The sequence below is a fragment of the Acomys minous genome, assembly GCF_964271855.1.
Source record: "Acomys minous genome assembly, chromosome: 17".
In the NCBI taxonomy this organism is placed as follows: Eukaryota; Metazoa; Chordata; class Mammalia; order Rodentia; family Muridae; genus Acomys; species Acomys minous.
In genome coordinates, this window is record NC_140500.1 from 24,118,695 (window position 1) to 24,145,197 (window position 26,503).

Sequence of the window (26,503 nt, forward strand, 5' to 3'; positions counted from 1 at the left end):
TGCACACTCCTCCAGAGCAGTGTTTGGTGGCCTGGGTATTAATCACACTGGGGGTTCCAGGCAGGGAAAGGGATGCCAGGATTTGAAGGGAAGATGCAGGGCTCAGCCTGCCTTACACTCTGACCTTCTCCCCTCTCTACTTACAGGAATGAGACTGTGCTGCACCAATTCTGCTGCCCCGCCGCTGACACCGAGCAGAAGCCTGCCTGCTCCGACCTGGCTTCCCAAAGGTGCGAACTGGACCTTCCTGCGTTCCCTGCTACCCTCCTTCCTCTCTGAGCCCAGCATCCAGCACTAGTTGCTTTGGCTGCCCGTTAGTCTTGTGTCGTCTGTTTGCTTTTCTCTGCCCCCCCATCCTCCCATTCCTCTTTCCGTCCTGCGGTCCTACGTGAGTGATTCCCACTTTTCAAGGTCATTATACCCCATTGCTCTAAACCCCAGCCGTGTTCCTTCCTGCTGATCGGCTCTCGTGTAAATTATGGATTTGGCAAACAAGAGAGGCGAATTTGACTTGCATATATGGATATTCCTTGTGCCAGGGTGGGTGGGTTCAGTGGGTGCTCAACCCATACCCACTGCCTGGCCTTCCTGTAGCAGATTCAGTTTTCCTTCTGATCTTTCTCCTTCAAAAAAAAAAGGGGGGGCCCAAGGAGACTGGCTTTAATTTTAAGGATTTCTCAACCCTCGCTGGGCTGGCTGACAACCCGGAGAGGAAGGGCAGTGGTGACACAGCAGGCCTTGGTGTCACTGCTCTGTGCTGTCCTCATTCTGTCTAGGCCAATCACACTCCCTCTTGCCTCTACCATCTTTATCTGTGGTCCTGTTGTCATGTTGTTGGTTTTTTTTTTTACCACACCCCGCTCTGTGCTTCTCTCCCTCCCTGCCTTGTGCTTTTAGTGGCTCTCCTCCTCACCCACATCACTGCCACCTCCCTCTGTCTTTGCTTTTCTCTCAGTCTCTGCCGATTTCTCTTCTCGCATTTCTCTTTCCTTCACATCACTTGCATTCTTGCCCCATCTCGAGTCTTCAGATGTAGGAGCTACTTTAATTCCTTAACGCCCCCGGCCTCAGTTTCCTCGTCTGTAGAGTCAGGCCTGGGTCCTGTCCAGGAAGTGGTGTTTACATGCCATGCCACTCACTGAGTAGCTCAAGAGGAAGAGCAAACAGATGACCCTCCCTGCAGTGCGTGGGTAGATGAGGCTGACTGTGGACAGCCTACAGTCATCCTACAGTCATGCAGTCAGTTCCAACGCCCGAGTTTAAACCTGGGGCCCTGAAGTCCTGATACGGATCATTTTTACATTTGAGATTCCATGATTCAGTTATTGTGTCCTCTTTAACTCCTTGGAAAATAAAAAGGAATGTTTTTTTTAAGCATGCATACTCACACTACCACTCACACACACACACACACACACACACACACACACACACACACACACACCCTGAGGCATCGCTACTCAGATGTCCTTAAGAGAGGGTCACTGGGAGTCACAGTAAAAGCCAAGACTCTGAATCAGACACTAGGAGAGGTGGGCCAACAGAAGGGCACACAGTCAGGGTCCTAACACCCAAGGCTTAGGAAGAGGTGGGGGTTCCCTGAAGCTGGGCAGGCTGGTGGAGGGGGAGACAAAAGGGAAGGGTCAAATCGCCCCTGTTTTGCCTGGTCTCTGCCAAGTTTGGGGCCAAGTACAGGGGTGTAAGACATACAAGGCTCACTCGGTCCCTTGAGAAGCCCTTTGGCCCTACCTAGTAGGGCCCTGGGATAACACCAAAGTGAAAACAGCTCATCAGGAAGTTGGGAAGACAAGAAATGGGAGACACAGAGGAAAGGAGAGGAGGAAAGCAGAGAGGCGTTCTGGGGGGCACAGATGACACTACAGGATGAGACAGAGGGCCCTAGCTGCTCTCCTAGGGGAGAAGTGGCCTCCCACACCAGCAGTCACCGTCATGCTGGGAATGCATAAGCACAATGCTTCTTTAAGGAGGGTGAATGGGGAGGCTAAGGCCCAGGTGCGGCACACTCTTTCCCTGCCTTCCTTCTACCCTTGTGCTCTTCCGTGTTCTGCTACATGGCTCCCCTAGACCCACCACATCCAGCAGCATCAGGAAGGAGGTTAGTACCCCCGTAATGGGTGAAGGTTGTTTTCAAGGCTTGTGTAGTTCCCAGAAGGTCTGTTGTGTCTCTTCTAGAAGTTCAGGCGATAGGCTGAGAGAGTGGAAGTGCTGGAGGAGGAAATGCTAGAGGTGGGAGGTCTCAGGAATGTCCCAGGAGAGCCCCCTTAGGACACTGCATGGAACGGGGAGTCGTTTCTGCATGGGAAAGGCAGTCATCCAAGGTCAGTGGCCTGTCTCCAGATGTCAGCTATTGTCCCATCTTTCTGGTTTATAGTTTTCTATAGTCTCTTTTATCTATGAGCCTGCTGCCAGCTTCTTGGGTCCTTTGGGAGGACTGCTCGACAGCGCATGTGTCTGTAGATCTGTCTGTTGCTAGCTTCTGGGAAAACTCCCGAACTAAAACAAAATTTTTCTCCCACTAGACTCCCAACATCTCCTGACCCTATCACTGACCCCTCCACAGCCCTTTGTCCCTTTCCCTGAGCCAGGCATCCCACCTCCAGAGATGATAGGCCAAACTCGCTGAAAGTTCATCGAGAAGATGGTGTCAAGGTCAAAGGCCAGGCTGAGAGGCTGAGAGGCTGAGAGGCAGGCCAGAGACTTTGGGCTCCCCCTAAATTCCTTGCCATGGCCAGACTGGTCTCCTTCCAGCTCTGTCTCCAGACAGAGGACTTCTGGAGATCAACCAGCTGGTGTCAACAGAAGACTTTGAGTGACAGAGAATCCAACGGCAGTCAGTAAGCTCTTTTAGCCAATTCTAGGAGCCAATACTAGCTCCTCCTAGTCTTCCCCTGCTTTCCAGCTGAGGTCAAGGTCAACACAAGCTTATAGCCTATCGGTCTCTCTTTTACCACACTCCATACTACAGGGCAGAGTCAGGGACCTAACTGCACCTGTGCAAGAGCACTTTACCTCTCTGTCCATTGTGTTATCCTGAGGCCAATGCTCATGCAGAAAGCTGGGGAATCTGGAGGGACCCCTCCAGCCGCCAGCCGCCAGCCGCCTCCCACTAGCTCCCAAAGAAACAGAGAAACCCAGTCCTAGGGAAGGGAGGACGGCCTCTCCAGGTCCCCTGAGTAGCAGCTGGTAGCTGTGTCAGGAAACGACTCTCCATAGACCCGGAGCTTGCCAGGGAGGGTTGCTTGTTGGAAAGGGGATTTGCTGGAACTGAGTAACTCTGAAAGCTTGTCTGTGCAGGGGAAGCAGGAACAGGCACCAGCGGGGGAGCCAGGTGCAAAGCAGCAGTTGTGGCCCTGGCAGAGAGTGCTGAAGGAAGATGATAAGGCAGTATTACAGTGGGCACCGATGAGACTGACTCCCACACAGCTCAGGCAAACAGCTTGGGCCCGCCAGCCCAGGGAAGTGAACCCTCAAGTGGGAGCTTGGGAAGCTAAAGGAACCCCCATTCCCGCATTACTGTGACAGGGCAGGAAACAGCAGCAGCTCCATGCCAGGCTCTCCTCCCTCTCCTCCCACCCCTGGCTGGGGACCTGGTGCTGGCCCCTTCCCACCTCCCTCTTGCTACTGTGATGACAGGGCTATGCTCTGGGAGCTCAATAAGCTTGTAATTGCAGCTACAGGCCCGGTGACATTCAGAACAATGGATGACCCAAGAGCTGGCCAGCCGCCTCCCAGCAGCTCTCAGAATTGCAGCCCACTTCTCTCTGTGGGTGGTAATGGGGCTGAGATGAGAAGGATTGGCTTCCATTAGAGTAATGGGAGGTGGGTGGCAGGATAGGCGGGTGGCAGAGGAAACCCAACAGGAGGGAGAGGAACCCACCCACCGCCTGGAAGCCTGGGGCTCAGCTTCCAGAAGGGACTCCTCCTCCATGGGTGCCTGCTTCTTTCCCATCGCCTCAGCCTTCTGCCAGGCAGTCATCCCAGCATACCCACATCTGTGAGACAGATGTGATGTCCAAGTGCAGACAAGGACTCTAGGTGTCCTGGCGAAAGGACCACAGCTAGTAAAATCTGGTAGCTGAGCCAGGTCCAACTCCAAGGCCCAACCTCCCTGGATGCTGACACTGGGATTTTTTTTTCCCCCTAGAGCTCAAGGAAAATCCTCCTAACCATTTCATTTGATGTTAAATAATATATTTCCTTTTAAAAGTCTAGTGGATGCAGAAATAAAGTGAGAAAATGAAAAAAAAAAGCCCTCCAATCATACAGCATTAACTACTGATATTTGAGTGGACAGCCTTCCGCTGTTTTGTTTCTCTCTGCCTTGGGTTTTACGTTCCCCCGCCATTTAAAAAAGAAGAAGAAAGGATCTGTAGCCTGCATTCTCCTCTGGTGTGCAGCATTGCAGTTTTCCCAGGGCCTCCAGTCCTAACCAGGCTCCTCAGGTCCTACCATACCTGCCTTGGGTTGTGACTCACATGCCTTACCTGGTAGCCAGCTGGCCCATGAGCCTGTAGCAGAGCAGGTCCTAGAGACCTGCTGAACCAACTTAATACCCTTCAGGCAGGATCATTCTGGAAGGGCTATCAGGCAGAGATCCTGAATTGGCCTGGGGAAACCCCTAATCCATCCACCTCCGTCCTTCACCCAGCTGGCTATCATGGGCCCGAAACAGACCAATGGACCAGCTTGTGTTTACCAGACAATTACAGTTTCCACATGCCTGTCCCTTTCTTTTGTCACTGAGGTCTAGTGGCTTCTTAAAACCCATCTTACCCACTGATTTAGACCAACTCAGGGGGTCATCCAGGTCACACCGCTGGGGTACGGTCCCATGATAGCCTTCAAGATACCAGGGGCAGCCCGCCCCCTTGCCTGCCAGGCTCCTGGCCCTGAGGCCTCAGTTGTCTTCACACCAGGGAGGCAGTGCATGGCAGAGGAGGCGAATAAAAGTGTGCATCTCCTTCAGGGGTCCTGTGGCTTCTGTGTACCCTAGAGACAGCCTCCATTGAGGCCTGGGAGCTATGTGAAGGGGTCAGGAGCATGGTCAGGAGGGGAAGAAATCTGACCCTGAGGAGCTGTGCAGCCTCTCCCTTTTGGTCCCATTCATGAACTCCAAGAGCAGAATGAACTGCACCCCAGGGGTACCTTGCAGGTCCCACAGTACTCAGCAACACTGTCTGCCCAGTTTTCTGGTGAAGCTGTTTTAATTTTAATTTGGGACTCCTTGGGATGTTCTTTTCTGGTTCCTGGGAACACCAACCTCTCCTTGAAGGCCTGGTGGTTTTGTTTTGTTTTGTTTTGTTTTAACCCACAGCTTCCTGAGCTTCGTTTTATCTCCCTTCTGAAAGATCCCCTCTATCATTTAACCTATCAGCCCTCAATAAAAATTATAATTTCTACAATGGCACCTAATGTCAGACCAAAAAATAAATAAATAAAAATCATTTTTAATCAAACCAAGAGTGGAGGAAAGGAAAATAAAAAGAAATAATCTATAGCAAGACTGATTTAATCATATCAGGCATTCTGAAAGACATTATTACCTTTTTGGAGGCTTAAGATGTCTTAATATAGGAGCCATCTAGAGATATTTTTCTTGGAGACCTCTTAAAAGGACAAATAGTAGACCTGGTGGCACATGCCGATAATTCCAGCAAACCAGAGGCTGGTGGCAGGGACATCAATAGTTCAAGGTCAACCTGAGCTACATAGGAAGGCCGTGGTAAAAGAAAAGTTAAAAAGAGGAAACTGTTGATGAGGAGATGAAGAAAGTCAGTGTATGTGGCTGTCCCTGGTGGGGAGAGAGCCAGAGGAGTAAAGAGAATGTATCCACTTCAGGATGATGTACAATTGGGGTTCCCGGAAGCCCAGAACTTTCACCAGCACAGTAAGAAAGGGGATACCCCTTCTCTGTGCCTCAGTTTCTTCAGTGTGACATGAGGGTTGCACTGTCAAATCCCAGCCTTTGTCCTGGACTTGGGCACTCTTTCCCTCCAGACCCAAGGACACATGTGATTTTAAGAGGGCAGAGGAGGCTAGACTTCACCTTTACGCTCAAGAGAAGAGAAGTTCCACTCATGAGAAGTTCCCCCAACACATCTTCGGCTATGTGCTTCTCAGCAGTGAAGTGGCAGCCTGGGTAGCCTCCCGACTGACCTTGGGAAAGAATTCTGTGTCTCCTCAGAGAAGATGGGACAAGAGGGTAGAGACTGGCAGAGGTGAAGACCAAAAACCATTCAAATACAGCGGCATCCAGCGGTGACTGTGAGCCCTGCTTCTTTTGTTCATGTTGGGATGTATCACCTTGGCTGGACCACAGTTACCAGCACCCACCCAGACTACTGAGCTCTCAGGGTGGCTGTCATGCTGTATGTCTCTGCCAAGTCTTGGAAGCCTTAGGGAGTCAGTCAGAGCTCCTCAGGCCTCCAGGGGAACTATCCTACCAGACATATTCATAAGAGATTGATGTATCTTATCAGTATGAGTTGGCATCTTAGTGAGCAGGATTCTGTTCGTGTATTACTAAAAGCATGAGTCCCCTTTCCTCTCCAGGGATGAAAGGGTGACCCCCAGAGGGTTGTTGTGCCTTTCAAAGGCAAAGGAGTAGTGAGGTGCTCAGCAGTGGAAGACGGACACAGGGAGACTTCATCACAGAGCAGTGTGGGGCAGGTGACAGTGCCAACTGGAGTAACTTAAATCCAAGTTCAAACCAAGGCCTGGTGCTTACAAACTCCAAACCTTGGTTAAGTAATTTAATGTATCTTACCTTCACCAGTGTGGGTCAGGGATAGCAATAGCTCTCATCTTTGGGATGTTTGGGAGGCATTAAACATGATGATGAGTTAGAAAGATGCCTGGCACGTCCTAAGAACTCAGTGGGTGCTAGCTTCCTGAAAGCTGGACTTTCTAGGAATAGCTTGGTGGTAAAGTACTTACCTAGAATACATGTGAGACCCTGGCTTCCTCTCCAACACACACACACACACACACACACACACACACACACACACACACACACACGAGGAAGGGGGCAAGATTTTCAAGATGACTAAGAAGTGTTTAGATCAACATCCAGGGATGGAGCCCGCGGAAGACAGGTGAGGACCATGACCTTCTTGTTGCATATGCTCGTTATGTGAGAGAAACAACTTAAAGGATAAAGGTGTGTCTTGGCTCACAGTTTCAAAGGCTACAGTCAATGGTCACGCGGCTCCATTGTTTCTGGGCCCCTGGGGGTAGCACATATCTTAGAGGGAGCATGTGATGGTGGAAGCTACTTACTTCATGGCAGCCAGGAAGGAGAGAGATGGAATAAGAGATGGGATCACAGCGAAGGAAGAGAACAGAGAAAAGGACAAAGGGTTGGGGGTATCACTCACTGTCCCTCTAAAGAGCACACTCCAGTGCCCTGACTTCCTACCATCAGACCTCATGTCCCAAACGTGCCTCTACTTCCTGGTAGAGCCACAGACTAGCAAAATGGTCTGGGGGAGCATTTCAGGTCCAAATCATAACAGTCACCATGCTGGGCCCCTCAGAGAAAGGTCCTTTTTTTAGGCATGGCAGGTGATGGGCTCACAAGGAGGAAACCTCATCCAAAGAGGTCTGTTCTCACCTGTGACTAATGACGTGCTGGCCGAGAAGAGTCCCATGATCGGGACAGACTCTGAATAGAGGGAGTGATTTGAATCAGATTGTAAAAAGGGATTGTCCCAGATGAACGCAGGCAACCAGAGAAACAGATTTGGGGCATTTTCTAGACATCAGGCAGAGGTTAAAGCAGAGCCTGGATGTCACTACAGAGCCTGGGGTGATATAGAGAGCCAGGCACTGTATCCGAAAAGTCTCCTTGCCAACCCAGAGCTTGCTGACTGATCCTCTGAGAAGGGAAATTAATTTAATCTCAAGAGTGAAGGGTTTATGGCTCAGCCCCGCCCCACAGCTGTTGAGCAAGTTGGGCTTGCCGGGGCTTCCTCCCAAAGTCAATATGTAGTGGAAAGGCTCTCAACATCACCTCAGATGCCGCAGCAGGCTGACAGCCCTTCCTTCAACACTGCAGGAAATAGTGGAGCCAGTCTGATAGCATACCTTGTGTTTTCTACTAGAGCAAGAAGAACCAGGCAGGATACCAAAGAAGCCTCGCAGGAGGGAAACTGAAAGGAACTCCAGGGACTGACAGTGTTAGAACGGCCTTCTACTTTATTGGCGATGCTGCCAACTCTCGAGTCCTGCAGTCATCACCCTGGTGTCATAACGACCACAGTACCTGATAGAAACACGTCAGGGAGGAAAGATTGATTGTGCCCCACAGCTTGCAAGGGTTTCAGTCCACCATGGAGGGGACAGCATAGCAGGGCAACTGAGTTCACATCAGTGGGAGCTTGTGGTGGGAGGGGTGTCCAAATTATGGTGGGCTGGGGAGCAGAGAAAGAGGCAGGAACCAAGGGTTGAGTAAAACCTCCAAAAGCCCTGTTCCTAGTGACTCTTCTGAGGACTGGGTGCTGGCTCTCCCAGCCTCCGGAGCCTCCTGTCTTATTAGTTACTTTGACTGATGCTGTGGCAAAACACCCCCGGCAGGGGGAGGGTCAAATATAAGGAAGAAGCTTCACTCGTAATCTGAGGTTAAGGTCTGCCATAGTAGGAAAATCACAGCAGTAGAACGTTGAGGCAGGAGGCCTCACTGCATCCACAGCTGAGAAGGAGAGAACACGGATATGTGCTCGGCTCACACAGCCGTCTCCTTTTCACACAGTCTAAGATCTCAGCCCACAGGATGGTGAATGGCTCTTCTTATCTCAATTGCTCTGGTATCCCCAGTGGGGCATGCTGGGAATCCCATCCCCCGGGTGACTCTAGATCTCACCAACATGATGACTGAGATTAACCCCATCAACAGCCCCAGACACAGCACCCCCGGCTGAGGGCTAAACACTCAAACCATGAGTCTGGGGTGTCACTGACAATTCAAATCAAAGCAGGTACCAGCCTACAGTTTTCAGAAGGTCCCTAGCCTGTGCCTTCTTGTGTCATGGGATCATCCTGGGCCTCTGAGTAGCTTCCTTCCTTGGAACTAGGTCAGGGACAAAGAAGTAGAAACAAAGTGGGTAGCCAGGGTCGGAAGAGGAGGAAGGCACAATGAAGGGTCTCTACAGATGGGACGATGCAACCGCCTGCCCTGTCTCATGGATGAGTCATATGCACAGGGTTTGGACAGTCACTCTAACAAGATCGGAGGGTGGACAATTAAGTCTTCAGGCACAGAACTCTAGGGTCCCACACCGTGCCTTCATGGCTGGAAATCTTAAGTGCTGCCTGAACCAGCTGTGACATTACATTAAACTATATGCTCAGGGAAGGTTCTGGAAGCTCATCATAAGGCTCAGGGAAACAAGGGTGTCAGGTAGTAGGAGCTTCCTCCTCCTCCTGGAGGAAGCTGGAGAGGGCCAGCTAACAGCCGAAGCAAGACAATGCTAGGGAGGCAGAGTGCCTCTGAGCTGTTGTCTACCAGGCACTGAGAAAGACAAGCTCATGAAACTGTGTTGTGTGGTGGCAAAGGGCAGAGGAGGGTCTCAAAACTCAATTTTGGTACCATGGAAACATGACATGCTTGGCAACGTGAAGACGTCAGTGGCAACAGAAAGTATGAAACAATGTGGGTCAGGCTGGAGTTCAGAAGAAACATTGTCCAGCGGAGGGTTTGAGATGAGCCACCACCTGGAGTGTCTTGGGACACGGCAGACGGGTGATGTCTCTCACCGCATGGATGAATCAGGAACCGCCAGCTCACCATCAAGGCCAGCCATCTGTGACCACCTTGATGAGTGACCTGGACATACTAGGCCTGGATAGAGTGAAGACCAGAACTCAGACAAGAAGCTACTATTTCTTTGTCAGGAAGCCCTTGAGGCAAAGCAAACCCAACGGCTGCTTGTGGGATACCTGTCAGGCCAAAGCTTCCATGAGGCCAACAGGAAAAGAAGATAACTTCTCTCTCAGGGCCCTAGGGAGCTGGTGGGGAAGGGCTGTCACCACCAGTGGAGCTATGGCTGTCCCTGAAATGGAAGAGCCCCTCCCGCCTGAGGCTTCTACAGCCGACCTAGCTTCCAGCTCGGGTTGTGGTGCTCAAGGAGCAAAGGGACAGGGGAGCTTGTGGGAAATGTTCTAGCTGGGCTTGGTGGCGCACGCCTGTAATCCTAGCACTCGGGAAGCAGAAGCAGGCAGATCGCTGTGAGTTCAAAGCCAGCCTGGTCTACAAAGTGAGTCTATGACAGCCAAGGCTACACAGAGAAACCCTGTCTGGAAAAAAGAAAGAAAGAAATGTTCTGGGGAGACATGGGAGACTTCTGCATAGAGATCTGCGGTGGGCTGAGGGCTGGGAGCAGGGGCAGGGGTAGAAGAGCACAGCCTCTGGCGGGGCACAAGGCGTAAGAACTGGGAAGCCAGCCTCTCTCTCTCCTTCCACACATTGTGTAGAGCAACGCTGCACTGTAACACCATTGCTTTCCTCTGTAAACCAGAGGAAGTAGAGTCCACTAAGGGAGGGTGATTGATGTCCCAGTGTGACAGAGCACAGAAGGAGGAGCGATCAGCCCCGGCTTTGTTCTGACCGCCTTGGGTAGAATCTTTCAGCCCATTTGCCGACTTGGTCCTTGTCTGTCACTAACGCTGGCCTTCTCTAATCTTAGCCCTTCCCTGCATCCCACCTGGGGCCCGGGAAGACACTTGGCTTCCTATGCTCATCCTGCCCATCTGAAACAGCTCTATTGATTCAAAGGAAGGAGGGACAGGCGTGCTTTAGTAATGGGTGAAAAACCCTGAGGGGCTCTGAAGCACGCTGTTAGCTCTTGTCCAGGAAATGGCTTTGTTTCTTTGTCCCAGAGTGGCTTGGAGAATGAGTGGCAGAATCGGGAGTAGTCTGGTGTGGGTGTCCAGGCTCTCAGGAGAGGCCTTTGCATGAGGGAGGAGCCCTTCGGCCTTCAGAAACCTTCCAGTGAGGTCTCTGGTGGCTATTGTTACCACAGGGGCAGGAAAATAAATACATCTTGCTTCTCCAGAAGCCATCATCTGCTGCTAGTGACCCCTTGGGGGTCTGCACGCTTTCTCATCATCACCTTATCCCAACTGTGTGCGGTGCTGCCAGGCAAGCTAGTGTCTGCCTGGGGGAGAGCTGGTTCCCCTCTCCAAACAAAGCCACCAACCCCTCCCCTGTTTCTCAGTGCCCCCTGCTCCGTCCAGCTCCTGACACTGCAAAATGTGACCTATTAAGGCCTACTAAGGAGGCTAAAAGAACACTCCCTTCCTGAGTCAGCTATGTGAACGCGGATGGCACCCCTGCGAGGTCACGCCATCTTCAGCTCTCCTGGGAGGGATGTATTCACAGCCCCATTTTTTTTTTCAGATGAGAGGATGAGGCACAGAAGCACTGGGTACCTGGCTGCTCAGGTGCAGAAGCAGGGGCCTTACTCCTCTCAGGCTCTCTAACCTTGATTAAGCATTCCATCAGCACCAGAGATAATGGCGAGCCTGCAAAGCCATCTGGTACTTATTCTCCAAGCATCTTTCCTGGGTCCCCAGAGATACCTGCAGCCCTTGGCCCAGAAACCGCTCCATGATCATTGTTCCGAATAAGTGTTCTTACCTGGGTGCATGCATGAAGTCCCTACAGCACTGATGTGATAGCAGAACATGGTAGGCATGAAAATGTATGCAGTTTCCTAGGAAGAGAACCCAGAGATTTTTAGCAAAGGCACTTGGGTCTTGGAAATGATCTATGTAGGTCTAAGGACAGAAGACAAAGATAATCCTAGCCATAAAGAAAAGAGGAGCCAGCAGCAGCATACTGGGCTTCCACTGTGCGTTTGGTCAGCAAACTCTGACCTCAATGTGTCAACCTTTTTACTTGCATCGCAATTGGGAGGTCTCCATAGAAATGAGATGAGAGGCACAGCAGAGGCAAGGACCAAATGCACAATGTCTGCCAGTCTTGGCCAATCTGTTATAAGCATTGGGTGAGGAAAAGAAGTCCAAATGTGTCCCAGTGGACTTTTAATGGCCCTGTTTCAGTTGGTCATGTGGGCATTCTTGGGGAGGATGACTTGGGGACAGCTTGCTCTCTGTTGCTGAGATATTTCATGGTGGGGACAATAGCACCCATAGCCAAAGAGACTCTCCCAGGGCACTCTCAGCAGATAGGCAAGAAGCCCATCCTTGGGGGGGGCAATTGGAATGGCACACACTGAAGTATAGTCCAGTGCCTCCACCCTCGGAAAAGTAGTAAATATTAAATATTTATCTACCCACCTCTCCATCTATCCATCCATTAACATTTATTATACACATCTTATAAGCCATCCATGTAATAAGCACCTGTGATTTTAAATGGGCGTGCACATGGACGTCAAGTGGAGAATAGAGACACTTAGAATGTCATTGTTGAAAGAGAATCAAGTGTCAAAACTTACTTGTCTAGAGGTAAGAAGAGAGACGTAGAGGGAGGATCAACTCTTCCCACAGGCTCTAAATGAGTCCTGAGTTCACAAGGAGGATAGATGTGTGGGTGAGAGGGCTGTGTAGAAAGAGAGGGACCCTCTGAGATGCACGGTGGCCTGAGAGGGCTCAGCTGACTTGGCAACAGTGTGGATGGAGCAGAGAGGTCATCCAGTGGGGGCAATTATAAATGGACTTCTTCCTCCAGCCCCAGAATCACTGAGGGACTCTGAGCAGAGGATTGGCACTAAAACATCTACATTTCAGGAAGGTGGCTCTGTCCATGGACACAGTGGACAGAAAGGAGAAGTCACACACACACACACACACCCAAAAAAAAACCAAGAGGATACTTATATATGCTGTTATTAGGCTAGGATCAGGCATATACGGGCAGGTCTCCAGTGACCCTCAAACCACAGGCCAATTTCCCACCTAGTGACCCTCTTCATATGTGATGATTAGTTCCAGGACATGGGTCATCTGCTGCGGGGACATGTGATCATCCTCTGATCAAGAGCCTGTCCCTCAGTCTCCCAAGGACCTCCACTTCCCATATGTAAATTGCTGCACTCTCAACTACAGGCCTACTGTCACATGGGCACAATCAAAGCTTTCTCAGAGCCCTTCCTTTTGGTGGCACCTATATTTTATATATATATATATATATATATATATATATATTGCCTTTTCATTGGGTATTCCCGATCAAGGAAGAACCTGGTGAACAGTTTCACTCACATGCTAACAAAGTCCCAGGCAAGTGCATTGTCCCTGGGCCCTGGGGAGTGGAGATCCCCTAGACACCCTCTAGAAACTCAGGTGAGGCTGTAAGGAAGCTATTTTGTTTGGGGGATGAATAAATGACCCTCATTTGCAGAACCCCTGTTAAGGCCTAGAACCTGAGTTATTAAGGAGCTGCATAGACACAGTCCTGGAAGAAGCAGTACTCCGGGTGCAAAATCAAGAAGCTGTACACCAAAGATCGCAGTCTCTGGGTTGGAGTAGGCAGGCCTCCATCCGCGATAGTGTAACAGGACACAGCGCCCATTCTGTTGATGTTCAGACACAAAAATACAGGTTCTGAGCATGTAGTACTCTTCTGCTCCCTGGTCAAGGGCACAATTTACAGATTTACACAATGGACTCTGGACAGTGTCTGTCCAAAAAAGGTTACATTGTGATGGGTACAACCAAGGGGCTTGCATGAAGGCAGTGAGCACAGAGGAGCCAACGACCCCATCAGTAATAGTGCTCAGAACCAGGGCCTCTTCCCCATGCATAGAACAGGGCTCAGGTAAGCCTCAATGAAGCCAGTCCATCTGGATGGCTGACAAAGGCCATGTCTTGTATGGAGAACCTTGTCATTCAGTTTTGTTCAAAGGGCTGACAGAGGACCAGATGGGGGACAGTACCTTCTAGTTCACAGTATTTCGTGCTGTGTGGTTCTGGCTCAGAAACAAACCATTCCCTCTATTCATTAAGTCCCCACTTTGTGTCAGACACTGAATATATGCTTTATCTGTTCCTTGTGGCAACGCCTTGTAAGGTACTTATCCATTCTGTGGATGAACAGATAGAGCTGCAAAGCAGGTGGCTAAGTGGAGCAAGGTCACATAGGAAGGAACAGAGCAGAATTATAATTCGTACTTCCTGACAGCTAAGCCATAATTTTCTCCCTCCACTATCTAATCTCAACCATGTTGGTGAGGGCAATTCATGGAGCTCATGGCCACTTCCCCTCGTGTCGCTTATACATGAGTCGAGGGGAGAAAGGCAAAGCTAAGAACTTCTCTGCCAACCTACAATGTCATTGGCAGAGCTCAGGCACCAAAGAATAGCAACGTCATGAAGACTGTGAACAACCAAAGAAAACAAATGGCATTGCAGGTATGAGCAGTCCCCAGTTCCCTAGAGGATGGAGTGGCCCTGGGTGCCAGGGCCAAGACTGAGGTAGAGACATGTTGGAGAAAAGAGGGTGAGAGAGTGTTCTTGCCAAGCCCTGGATGCAAGATGACCTAATAGTAGGTGGGGCCATTTCAGTGCATTTTGGAAGGAAGAAAAGACACATGCTGTAGCAAGATGGGTTGAAGTAGCATGGTTAAAAAGAACTTTCTGGTGATTGTAGTGAGAAAACATGTAGGATGTCTAGAGGGCTACATCCCACCGTGGAGCTTGTCTGGTGGCCACATGGGAAGTGGCAAAGGTTGCTTGTGGTTGAGACATGCCTGTGAGCTCTTCTTCATCTTCTGGGAGGAGGGAATCCTGGGACAACCAATAGAGATGGGGACCAGAGGGTTTTCCACCCCACCTCTGTTCCCTAAGGTCAGGGAAAACACACAAAGAGGCCTTCTAGCATAGTTTGGAGTACCTTTGGTGGGGGGCACAGTCTTGGAAGAACTAAATCCTGAGGTGTCCCAGCTCTCCAGTACCAGGGACACATACCCCAAGGGACCCATGTTCCTCCTCTGTAAAAGTTTGGCAGGTGTCACAGCATGACCCTAAAATCCTGGCCTTCGGTTACCGTCTGCTGTGGGATCCATTCCCCAGGCCCTTGGTTCTCTTTATGTCATACATCAATAACTGTGTGCATTCATCATCTGCTCAGCTCTCAGCAGGGAAATTAGAATCAACTAGAACCCGGGCCTTGGCCTCTAGGAAGGGACAGTGTAGAAAGAACAGTTTGATCCACACGTGCCCTGTACTAAGCTCCTTAGACACGTAGACCCTTGTGTTCTTCACTGTAGCTCGCTGAGATTGGTGTTGACCTTATACACATAGGCCCCTGTGTTTCTCACTGCAGCTCACTGAGGTCAGTATTAACCCTGGTTACGCAATGAGGAACCTCAGGCTCAGAGACAGAGCAACGTGATCAATGCCATGCAGTTGTCGGGGCTGGACGGGGGCCAGCTGTTAACTACACCACTGTCCTCTACTGTGCAGTCCACAATGGCTCTCCGAGGATGGCTCTCAGTGTTCTAAGACAGAGCAGGGAAATCTACAGTCATCCGGAGGAGCTTCTTAGAGACTTAGTTCTGGGCCTTGAAGTAGGGCATAGCTCGGAGGCTTGTGGAGAAAGAAGCAGCCAAATTACTGACTCTGTATCTTCTTAGGGTAGGTAAGAGGAAGGCAGTAATCGCTCAACCTGTTGGGGGCTCCATGCGAGGAAAGGGGAGCCAGTGAAAAACAGGGGCCTCTCTAAACCCAGAAGAGCAGGCTCCCTCCTTTCCATAGACCCAGCCCCAAACTGAAGTTGGGAAAGGACTGATGCCCAAGCCTGCCTTCTAAGTATCACTCCCTCTCCTAGACTCACTAGGGCTAAAGATAGAGCAAGTCCCAGTAAGCCTTCCAAGCTGATGGCCATAGAGCCAGACCAGAGACCACTGCAGTGGTTAGCACTGTGTACAGGGTGTCCACAAGCCAGACAGTTTGAAGATGTGTAGTAACTACACCTCTCCATTTCCCATGAGGCCTGCACAGTTAACACGCCCATTTCCAGACTGGCAATGGGTGCCAGGTCATTAAGTAACCTGCCAGGGTACCCCAGCAGCTAAGAGGCAGATCCCAGATGTGAGCCCAGCCGCTCTTCACCATTCGGCCCCTGCTCTGAATTCTAGCCTGGAGTGCCCTCCCAATCTCAGGTTTACTCCTGCCTGGGGCTCTTTCCAGCCATAAGAGCCCTTCCCTAGTGGGGCAGCAGAAGCTATCCCATTAGTTCCTAGCATTGGAAAGGACTAGAACCAGGCAGGTCAGGCCACATGCATCATCCCCCTCTCCCCCAACCGAGCACCGTTGCCTTCTGTTCACAGTGATGGCTCCTGTGCCCAGGCCGGTGGGGGCATGGAGGACTCCGTGGTGGCAGCGGTGGCAGCCGGCAGACCCAGTGCCCATGCCCCGAAGGCTCAAGCCCAGGAGCTACAGCAGGAGGAGGAGCGGCCGGGGTCGGGGGGCTCCCCACGGGCTGGGCCCCTCCGCACGGCCTCCCCCGGCCAGCAGCAGCCTGCTCTGGCGACGGCGCTCTGCTCCCACACTCCTGCTGCCTCTGAGTACGAACTCTCCCTTGACCTAAAGAATAAACAGGTACCCAGGGCCTCCCAGGGGGGCGGGGAGGGTGGTGAAGGGCCCTGCCTTTTGGGGGCTGTCCAGGGTGCCAGGGACCACCAGGCACACTTTCTTTCTATGTTTCTCCCCAGCTGAGCTACCTAGCTGCCCTTCCCTAGACCCTAAGTCCTCAGGAAGCCATGCTTAGCTCCCATACCTGCCTGTACCTGGCAAGACTCGTGTCCTACACCACAAGGCCTGTAGCTAGTACATCCCTGCACTGCCCTGTACACGATGCAAATTTCTAAGCAAGTAGCTGTCGTCAAGGGAGTCCCCACTTCCACTTTACCCAAAAGAAATGGCCTTGTTTCCATACTTTCCAAGGGAAAGCCCAACTCTTAGGCATGCACAAGAAAAATAAGGTGCAAAGTCAGTGGCTGCTTATGGATTGTCAGGATTTCCAAGGCTGACCCAGATGCGGGCATTCAGAGCCTCCCCACTGGAAAGGGGACACATGCTTAGAGGGAGATGTACCTTAGCTGTTAGAGTCTGTCAAAAAAAAAAACAGATTTGAACTGGGAGAGGTAGATATGGGATCCAGTCCTTACAGTGCCTTCAGGAACGCCCATATAACACTCTGGCCATTGCTTCCCTTAAAATTGGGAAATAGGCCTTCAGTTACTGCCAACAGCCCTGCTAGCTCCATAATGTGTAGGCCCTAAAGAGCCAGTCTTGGCCCATGAGCAAGGCAAGTCTAAAGAAGCCAGTAGGATAGAATAAAGTCAAACTAATTTCATTCCTTTGGTGGGGAGGGGGGGGCGGACAATGATGCCAAGCTTTCTTCCTGGATTGGGACCAGCAGTGGGCAATGTGCCTGACTTTTAGTAAAGCATTTTGACAAAATCCTTCATCATATCTATGTGACAAGAGAGGATTATACGGATTAGATGGCAACACAGACAGGTGGGGTTTTTCAAAAGTAGAATTTGTGAAACAGAAACAAAACACGAATCCTCAGCGTTTTCCATGTGGGACTGCTGTCCTTGGTTCTGCCCAGTTCCGCATTTTGAGAAAGCACTGGAGTAAAATATGGAAGTTATAGCTACCAAACTTTCCAATGAGATAAGGCTGAAAGACATCACCAAGAACCTTAACAACTGAACCCAAGATTTGTGTTGTTTTTTTTTTAAAGTGGGCAGAAAGATGTTTCAAATGAAAATAAGTCAGAGAAAATAGGAAGAATTCTAAAATTCTGCTTGTAGTCTTGCAGTGCCCAAAGTCCCAGAGTGCTCACAGCCTTTAGGGGATTGATGCCGGGGGGGGGGGGGTGAGGGCTGGGGGGGTGCTCAGAACAGATCTTCGTAAAGCCATAGGACAATGGGGTGGCCAGCCAGCAATCCTACACTTCACACTCCTTTGGGTCTTCTGTATTCTGGATGGAAAATGAGAACTCTGGGAGTCCTGAAGAAGGAAAAATGGACTTGGTTGTTGTCAGGTGAATAAGGCGTAGACTAGAAGACAAGTTTGAAATATGGAAGGGCTGAGGTATGGAAAAGCAATGAGATGGATTTTTCTATCATTCCGGGAAAATACAGAGGCGCCGATATGTGAAAGCTGCGGGTGGAGAACACAGTTAGCTTAACGATTAAGCATGCAGCGGTGTAGAGCCTGGCCTGTGCGGTCCTGGGTTCTTCATTACTGAAGTAGCTGTGGGAGGATTGGGACAGTGTGACATGGGGCATGGGCTAGCTCTGAGCATCCCCACAACTCCACAGGTCTCTCCGCTCCCCTGGGAGCTTTCTCCTCTTCTGTACTCTTTCCCCCAACATCCAGCAAAGTGTCTCGGATGTAGTACGTACTAATAGAGCGAGCAATGTTTTTAGTAACTATGATACAAAAGGCAGCTGGCAGTAGGGCACCGAGGAGAAAAGTCAAGGTCCCTTTCCCACCCCCAAGTGATTGCAGTCCCGTTTAGAATCCCATCAACCAAACCAAAGAAAACCTGGCTTGAGCAGGAGAGATCGGTAGAGATGCTAGGTGTCGCGGTGGGGAATGGAGAATTGTGGCAGATTCAGATCAGAGTGGTGACTTGCTTGTGGCGAGTCTAATTCTAACACATGGGATTGTATCTCAGGCCGCTAGGACTGAGTTGAATAGACAGTGTGGATTCAGGCTGAGGACCAGCCGGCCCCCTGCGAGTTTTGTGTCTTTCTAGTCCAACCATAGGTAAGGTAGGCAGGAGGAGAAACAGGCGAAGGGGGATTGAGGAAGTCAGAGAGAGGTAGCTGAAACGTGCCACACACAGTAGACTGAACTCACCTCTTCTCTGCTGTGAGGCCTCGGACAAGCTCTTTACCTTCTCTGAGCCTCAGCTACCTCATATGTGTGTGGGGGGGGCTTTGCATGTGCAACCCCCCAACATTTCTTCTGTCTCTGCAGTTCTTCTTCTTCCCAGCACTCCTGCCCTTGGCCTCTTACTTTCCAGCTTGTTGGAGGAATTTCCTCCCTCCTCTGGAAGCTTCTCTGGCCTCTCATCATTTATCCTCCCAGGGCCCAGTGCATCACCTGGTATGCTAAAGACCTTCTGAGAGAGAAGTCCCATAGCTTGTGGGTTTCGGGGCATGATCCCCAGCACCACAGTGTGGTGAAAGCAAACCACAGGGGAAGGGCATCTTAAAAATTAATAAAATCCTGCTTATTAAAGAAGAAAAGAGAAGCATGAAAATGTCACAGTGAAACCCATCCCTTCTTAGGCCAACTTAAAAGTTAATTTTAAAATGTATGAAAATATCAGAGATACCAGGAAAAAAAAATTCAAAGGAAAAAGAAGGTGTTCAGAAAAGGAAAGGAGAAAGAATGACTTTGTGACGAGGAGGGATGGGGACGGGCAAGAAGCCTAAGCGAGGTCGTAAATGTTCTGTAACTCTTTGAGATATAGGGATTAGTATTCTGACCCTGAAGTTACCCACAATCATACGGAATCCATGAGTTCTCAGGCGTGGGGTTGTGGGTAACCATGGCTTCCCCAGTGCTCCCCTTCCTAGGTTTCCAGCAGACAGCCTAGACCTAGAAGCATCTATCTGACTCCCTGTTGACCTGTATCATCTCTATCCTTAACCCTTTCTGAGACTGCCTCTAACTGTTCTCCCAATCCCACCCTTTCCACCATCCCACATCAGGCCGGGCTGGCCAGCGTGCCTCTTGCCTGCCCCCCCGGTCACTTCCTGCCAGCTCCAGCTTCAGCTGTGCCTCTCCTACCTGGCCTCCACAGTGCAGCTGAGTCATCCCTGCACAGTGCACTTCTGGTCACGCTGCTCTCTGCATGAAACCCTCAGTGGCTGCTTTTATGTGCGGTACAAAGGCTTCTCTGGCTTCCCTGCCACACACCCAAGCCCACTCCAGGGTGCCTGCTGTGCCTTTTCACAGTACCAGAATCCCCTGGCTACTCTTTGCTTCTGGCCCTTCATCACCCATGTTGCTTCCTCCACTGAAAGACCCAAACCTAAGCTGGTCCCAATGTGTTTCTCAGATGGTCTCAGCTTATACTTAGGTCCCATCCAGAAGCTCCAAGCTGGGTCAGCACTTGTAGAGAGTACCAGTGGCTTATACTGTTGTCTGGTAGCCACCCCCACTCATACAGACAAGGACCGTGGTGTTCTCTGGCTCTTGCAGAGTTGAGTAGACTGTGCTCTGAGCACTCACAGCACAAGGATTGGGGTGGGGGCAAGGGTTGTACTTCATAGTGCAATTTATGTGGAGAGCTAGTGGCCCCAGAGTGGTACCCTAGTTGTTGCTCTGCTCTTGGGCCTAGTTCTCCTGCATGCTGTGTGGTCCCTGGACTCTAGGAAATGCTCAACGCACTTCACTGACCCCTTCCTCCAAGACCCTGCCTAGGAAGAGGGCCTCTTACACTATTTCATCACCCTTCACCCCTTCCTCCCTGCCTGTTTACCTCCTTTCCAAAGATGGTTGGGCCTACAGTCTAGGGATCAGAGAGAAAGAGAGAGTAAGCATGCATGTTCCATAGGTGTGCCCTTTAGGAAAGCAGCTATGATAAGGGCACATACTCTATACCCCCTACACTATAGAGAGCCCAATGTGATTCCCATATCCTCCAGCTCTCCAAGGAATTTGCACCCTGTTCTCTGTTGTGGCTGCTAAATAGGCCGATTTGGCTGGCTGTCCAAACTGTAGAGCTCCCTGATCTAGCCAAACCACAAGGCCATGGAGCTGTGGTCAGCAGCATCCCAGTATTGCTCCCAAATCCAGGATCCATAGATGTCACATTCTGTCCCTCTCCCCCCTCCTTCTTGGCATATCTTCTGAACCCCAAGCTTGGAAGTCCAGCCTTACCCTGAGGCACCTTGCCAAGAAGTGGTTGTCTAGGGTTCCAAACGACCTTCCCCTCTAAGCCTGTTTCCTCGTGTGTGAGCTCGGATGCTGAGCTGAAGTGTACCTGGGATCTTATCACTCCGAAGGCGAGATTTTTTTCCCTGAGTAAGAAGTGAACCAGAGGACCAGGCTGCAGAGGTTGGGAGTGAAGACGAGGCCACGCAGAAGTGGTACCCTACTTGGCTTCATTCTCAGAGAATGGTGTCACACCGCTGCTCTCTGCTCACTGTGAGATCCGGTGACAAAATAATACAAAACACACAAACCCTTTTTTGTGTCACAGAATTAGTCTTCCTGTGGTAGACCATGACATGTAGAGGCCACCTAGGGCTAGCCTTGGTGGTCTGTTAGGAATAGTGCAAAGCCTTTGCCCTACATTGTTTCCCAGGTCTGCATATTGTTAGTGCACCACAGCGTGGATGGGAAGACTTAAGACACAGTCCCTGGTCTGAACCTGTTACCCTCCCATCTCTGGCTGCCACAGCAAACTACTCGCATAGGCTCCACAGATCAATGCACACAGCCTGACCTGTTGCTCAAAGTGGGCTCTGGAGCAGTGCTGCTTTTGAGGGGTCTCTGTTCTCAGCCAGATGTTTGAGCTTGCTTTTGCCAAGTTCCGGAAACTCATAACAGGACTGGCTTTAAGGTTCTCAACTGAGAAACCTTGAGCAGAAGGAAACCCCTCCCTCAATTTGAAAGACGACCTCACCCAGTCCAGCCTCCACAGCAACATGCCCCTCCCCCAGCCAGCATCTCCTTCTCCACTCTCACTTGCTGCCATCTCTCAGCACCCTCATTAGGCTCAGCTGGCCTGACTTCTGGGGGGAAAAAATGGAGCATGTTCTAATGATACTGAGAGCCCCTCGCCACTGCTCCTGGCAGAAGCTGAAAGATCATTCTCTTGGAAGCAGGCAGAGCCACAATTAATTACCCATGAATCATGGGGCTCAGGGAGGAGTGAACAGACATGCTCCTTGGCCAGTGGGTCCAGCCGTCTCCCCCACCCCCACCCCGCCCGTTCCTGGGCACTCCAGGCTGCCACATCACCTCTCAGCTCTCTACCTGACTCTGTTAAGAAGAGACTGGAGCGACTGGGTGGACCTAATCTGGGCCACTGCAGAGCTCCTCGGTCCTACGAGAATTTGTCTGGCAAAATGAAGGGGGACGGAGGATGGAGAATTTGGCTCCCAGCCTAGACCAGGACGAAAGTCTGGGGGTTTTATTTCTCCCAAGCACAGGAAAGAGTTCGTCTTAGCTCATGGCCACACTCATTTACTAAACTCCAGCCACGGGTCTGGTCCAGCGCCAGGCAGAAGGGATGGCTTTGAGGGGTGGCATGAGAGTGCTAAGAGATCAGAGCAGCACAGAGGTATAAGCATCAAGAGAGGCTGTGAAAGATGGGAAGGCAGTAGTAGAAACAGCTGGAGCCAGCAGGGAGTGGCTGTGCAAAAGGGTTGGAGAGGAGGGTGGTGAAGTAATGACTGAATTTCTGTCCTTTCCGTGAGCAGCGTCTCCGAACCAGGGTAACGGAGGCCTAGCAAATGTCTCGAATAATTGATGCTCCTGTAGAGTCTTGGGCTGGAAAGAGTAGACCAGGAAAGGGGTGGATAGTCTAAGTATCCCCCCCGCCCAAAGTTCATGGAAGAACAGAGTCAAAGATCAGTTTGAACAACCTCCTGTGCTGGCTGGCTGGCAGGTTAAGACAGCCTTCTGGAAGGGATGGCGCACCTTTGGAACAGGTCTTGGAGCAAGGGGAACATTTATACCTGGAGAGGAGCGGGGTGAGCAGAGGCCCAGTGAAGTGTTTTCTGTGCGTAGGGCGAGTAAGCAGCAGGCCTGGTTGCTATCTAAGGAGCTCAGAGAGAAGAGGTGGCCTGGCCGGATCCTTTGGAATGGAAGAGCAAGTGGGAAGAGTTTCCACTCGCCATGAGTGATGGCTCTAAAACAACAGAAGGCCCGTGCTTCCGTCTGGGTTTTGAGAGGTGGATTAGGTTTATAAAGTGTCAGAATGAAGATGGGACAGAAGCAGGAGCATCCTGCCTCAGAAGCTTCTCGGGTGGCCCACCTAAGTCGTCAGAGGCAGCTCCTTGGGGTGACATTGTCATGGAAAGATCAGGGGTGACTGCAAATGGTAAAGTGAGGGCTTCCATCTGAACTCTCAGAGGACGGAGCAAAGGAGGACACAGGGACAAACACAACATGCCTAGATAAGGTGGTATAAGACTCGAGTTATTTGTTTACTTTACATCCTGACCACAGACCTCCCCTCCCTTCTCTCCTCTCTGTCCTACCCTTCCTCTTCCCCCTTCCCCCCCCCATTCCCTACTCCTCAGATAAGGGAAGCCCCGCCCACGCCAGTATATCAAGCCACATCAGGACTGAGCTCATCTTCCTCCCCTGTAGCCTGGCAAGACCAGGGGGATGTGACTGGAAAACAGGCAACAGAGTTCATGTCAGAGACAGCCCCTTCTCCCCTTTCTAGGAGACCCACACTAAACCCAAGCTACCCATTGGCTATGTATGTATCCTATGTGATGTAGGGACCTAGGTCAGGTCCATACATGGTCCTTGGTTGGTGCATCAGTCTCAGTAACCCACCCCCAGGCCCAGGTTAGTTGGTTCTGTTGGTCTTCTTGTGGAGCTCCTGTCCACTCTGGGTCCTTCTATTATTCCCCCCTACTCTTCCACAACACTCTCTGTGCCCCACCCACTGTTCAGCTGTGAGTCTCAGCATCTGTTTCAATCCAGAAGAATCAAAGTTTTAAGAAGCAAACAAAGAAGGCAGAGCTGGTTGGGCTGAGTTGAGGAAGGACAGTCAGTGGTTTTGTAGCAGCCAGAAGTATCCATAAAGGCCATTGGGCATGTGGCTCCAGGATCAAGGGTCATAATGGAGATAGATACGAGACTCACACATATAGCATCATTGTCATCTTCAAATAGTTACCATTTACCAAGTGTCGGGAGCTTCACAATCTCATTTAACCTTCCCAAGCCTCAGAGTCAGCAGAGTTGGCCTCATCTAATGGATAGAGATGTTAAAACTATGCCCAAGGTCCACCAACACGGAAGAGGCAAATCTAAAAGGAACTGTTTTCCTATGTGATGTTTGCTCATCACGTTATTAGAGTGGCATTTTGATAGTGGGCAAGGTGTGAAGATAGTCACTGGAGAAAACAAATATATTTAGAGTCCTGAAAAGGGCTATCCCTGAGATTCTTCCTCCTATTAATTAGTTGTTAATTATCACCCATCAAATGCTTTAAATTCCCAACTTGGAAAATATGGAAGAGGCTTTGAAAATGGATAGGATGGAAATGAAAATGTATGAATAGAGTTTTTTAAAATGGTAACTCATTTGTGCCTGGCATGCAAAGGGATTCTATAGCTAGAGTCTAGGAGTGATAGTCTGGCTGGGGAAAAGTGTTCTGAGTGTCAAGGGGTTTGCAGGAGGAGCATTGAGAGCTCCAGAAAGGAGGAAAGAGGAGAGGTGAGCGAGGACTAGTGCTGAAGAAGCCACACAGCTGGTCATAGAGGATCTCTTCAAAGGACCTCCAAAGTTGTAGGATGTCTAGAACCCAAGAACAAGGCAGAGCAGGAGGCTCAGATGGGGAGTCTGGCTGCCTGGAAAGGAGGTGGGGAGTCCACTTGCCTCGTGGACAGCGGAGTCAAGTGGAGCTATATTTCAGTCCTCAGAGAACTGGGAGAGGGTCCGAAGGCAGGAGAGAAGCAGCAGATAGAAGGGTGTGTGGCTAAGAAACAGGAAGATGAGGGAAAATCCATTAAGAAACAGATGCTACAGGATCATTTGCTCTGAGTCTGATGGGAACTTTAAGAGTCCCAAAGATAACCTGGGAGGAAAGTCATTCTTTCATTACAAAGTCATTATTCACTACATAGGATGCTGACTGTGTGCTGGATACTGTCCAAGAGCTGTGGACCTGCCAGTAAAAATGGCAAGCAACGCCTTTGCCTTCACAGGGCCTTGTTTGCTTTTGTTTTCATTATATCTGATTTGCATCATTGTGACCACCAACTGGAGGGAAGAAAGAGGCTGGGGGCAGGGCTCATAGTTTCAGTTCCATCATAGCAGGAAAGGCGTGGGGTAACAGCTTCGTCCACAGTGCTTGGGGTGTGTGGTTCTTCACAATCCTATAGACAAGGAACCAGACAGTGTGACAAAAGCCAGACCCTGGGTATAGCCTTAGTAACCAGCTAGGCTGCACCTCCAAAAAGTTCCATAATGTCCCAAAATAATATCACCAGCTTGGGACTGAGCACTTTCAAATATGAGCCTGTGGGGGCCGTCTCCCATTCAAGTGGAAACGCTCCATCTGCGGATGTCATAATACGAAATGCACTTAGTCCAAATTTAAACATATCTAAGTCTTAACACTCAGGGGAGTGGGAACAAAAGAGAAGGAGGAGGAGGAAGTAAATATTATCAAATATTTGAAAACAATTGCCTTTATGAAACTGAGCATTGTGAACAATAAATATATTCCCCTAAAAGTTGCAGGGGGCGGGGGGTATCTAAACTGCAGGGTCTCATTAAGACTCAAAGCAATCGCTTTAGTCATGAGCCTCTGTTTGAAAATATTATAATGAGCTACGGACTTCCAGTATGCAATGGCACAAAGCCAATATTCTCATTCCAAAAAAAAGAAAAGTTGAAGTGAGAACATAGAAACAAAGGGTAGAGCTACAGCAAGACCAAAACCCATCAAGTTTTCCAGCTCCATGCCTGAGAACTGGCATTTGAGCTCCATCAAGCTTAGACAGCCCTGCCATTTGCAATCCACGTGACCTCTTTTGGGGTCTGATTCCACCAGTGCCTAAAGCTTTCCTTGGCAGACAGATAGTCCGTGTCCCTGGCTGGCATCTCTAGGGTTTCCAAGGTCTTATTGTATCTCAGGTTTTCACACTTAAAGTTTCACACATTCCTATCAGGGACCCCATTGACCTTCCAGCCCTTCCTTATGAATCTGGGGGTCCAAGCTTCCATTACCATGTATTCTGCATGCCAACAATATCAGCACCAGGTAGATGATGCCAAGTTCTGTTGAGAGCTTCGGCAGCAGCCAGACCTTTTTAGGCCACAGCTACAACAACCAACCTCTGAGTGCTGGTATGGTTGAATCTGAGAAAGTACTTCTCTAGGTGGTTCTTTACAAGTGGAGTGCCCCCCCACCCCCACCCCCACCCCATGGCATTCTCTTTTCAAGGGTAAGTCTTTTGAATGAGTCCGCTGTTTTACACCCTGGAGCCTCTAGCGGGTGGTCTTGCCACTTTAAATGTGCCGCTGTCTTAGGGTTATGATTGCTGTGATGAAACACAGTGACCAAAAGCGACTTGGGGAGGGAAGGGAAGGGCTTATTTCAACTCACAGTTCCTTTACAGCAGTTTATCATCAAAAGCAGTGAGGGCAGGAGCCCGGAGCAGGAGCTGATGCAGAGGGATGTGGCCTCCTAACTGCTCCTCATGGCTTGCTCAGCCTGCTTTCTTATAGAACCCAGGACCACTACTAACCCACAGATGGAACCATCCACAAGGGCCTGGGCCCTGC

The 26,503-nt window shown here is 50.4% G+C and overlaps 1 protein-coding gene across 10 annotated transcripts in view; it reads left to right on the top strand.

Moving 5' to 3' along the window:
- Positions 1-26,503, top strand: part of IQSEC3 (IQ motif and Sec7 domain ArfGEF 3) — a 96,447-nt gene that overhangs the window by 27,315 nt on the left and 42,629 nt on the right. For 9 of the 10 annotated variants that reach the window (XM_084766513.1, XM_084766516.1, XM_084766519.1 and 6 more), the window contains exons 2-3: positions 147-230; positions 16,317-16,587. In XM_084766513.1, the coding sequence (XP_084622639.1) occupies positions 147-230; positions 16,317-16,587 (355 nt within the window). The remainder of the gene's footprint in view (positions 1-146; positions 231-16,316; positions 16,588-26,503) is intronic. The other variant, XM_084766511.1, reaches the window with a different exon arrangement.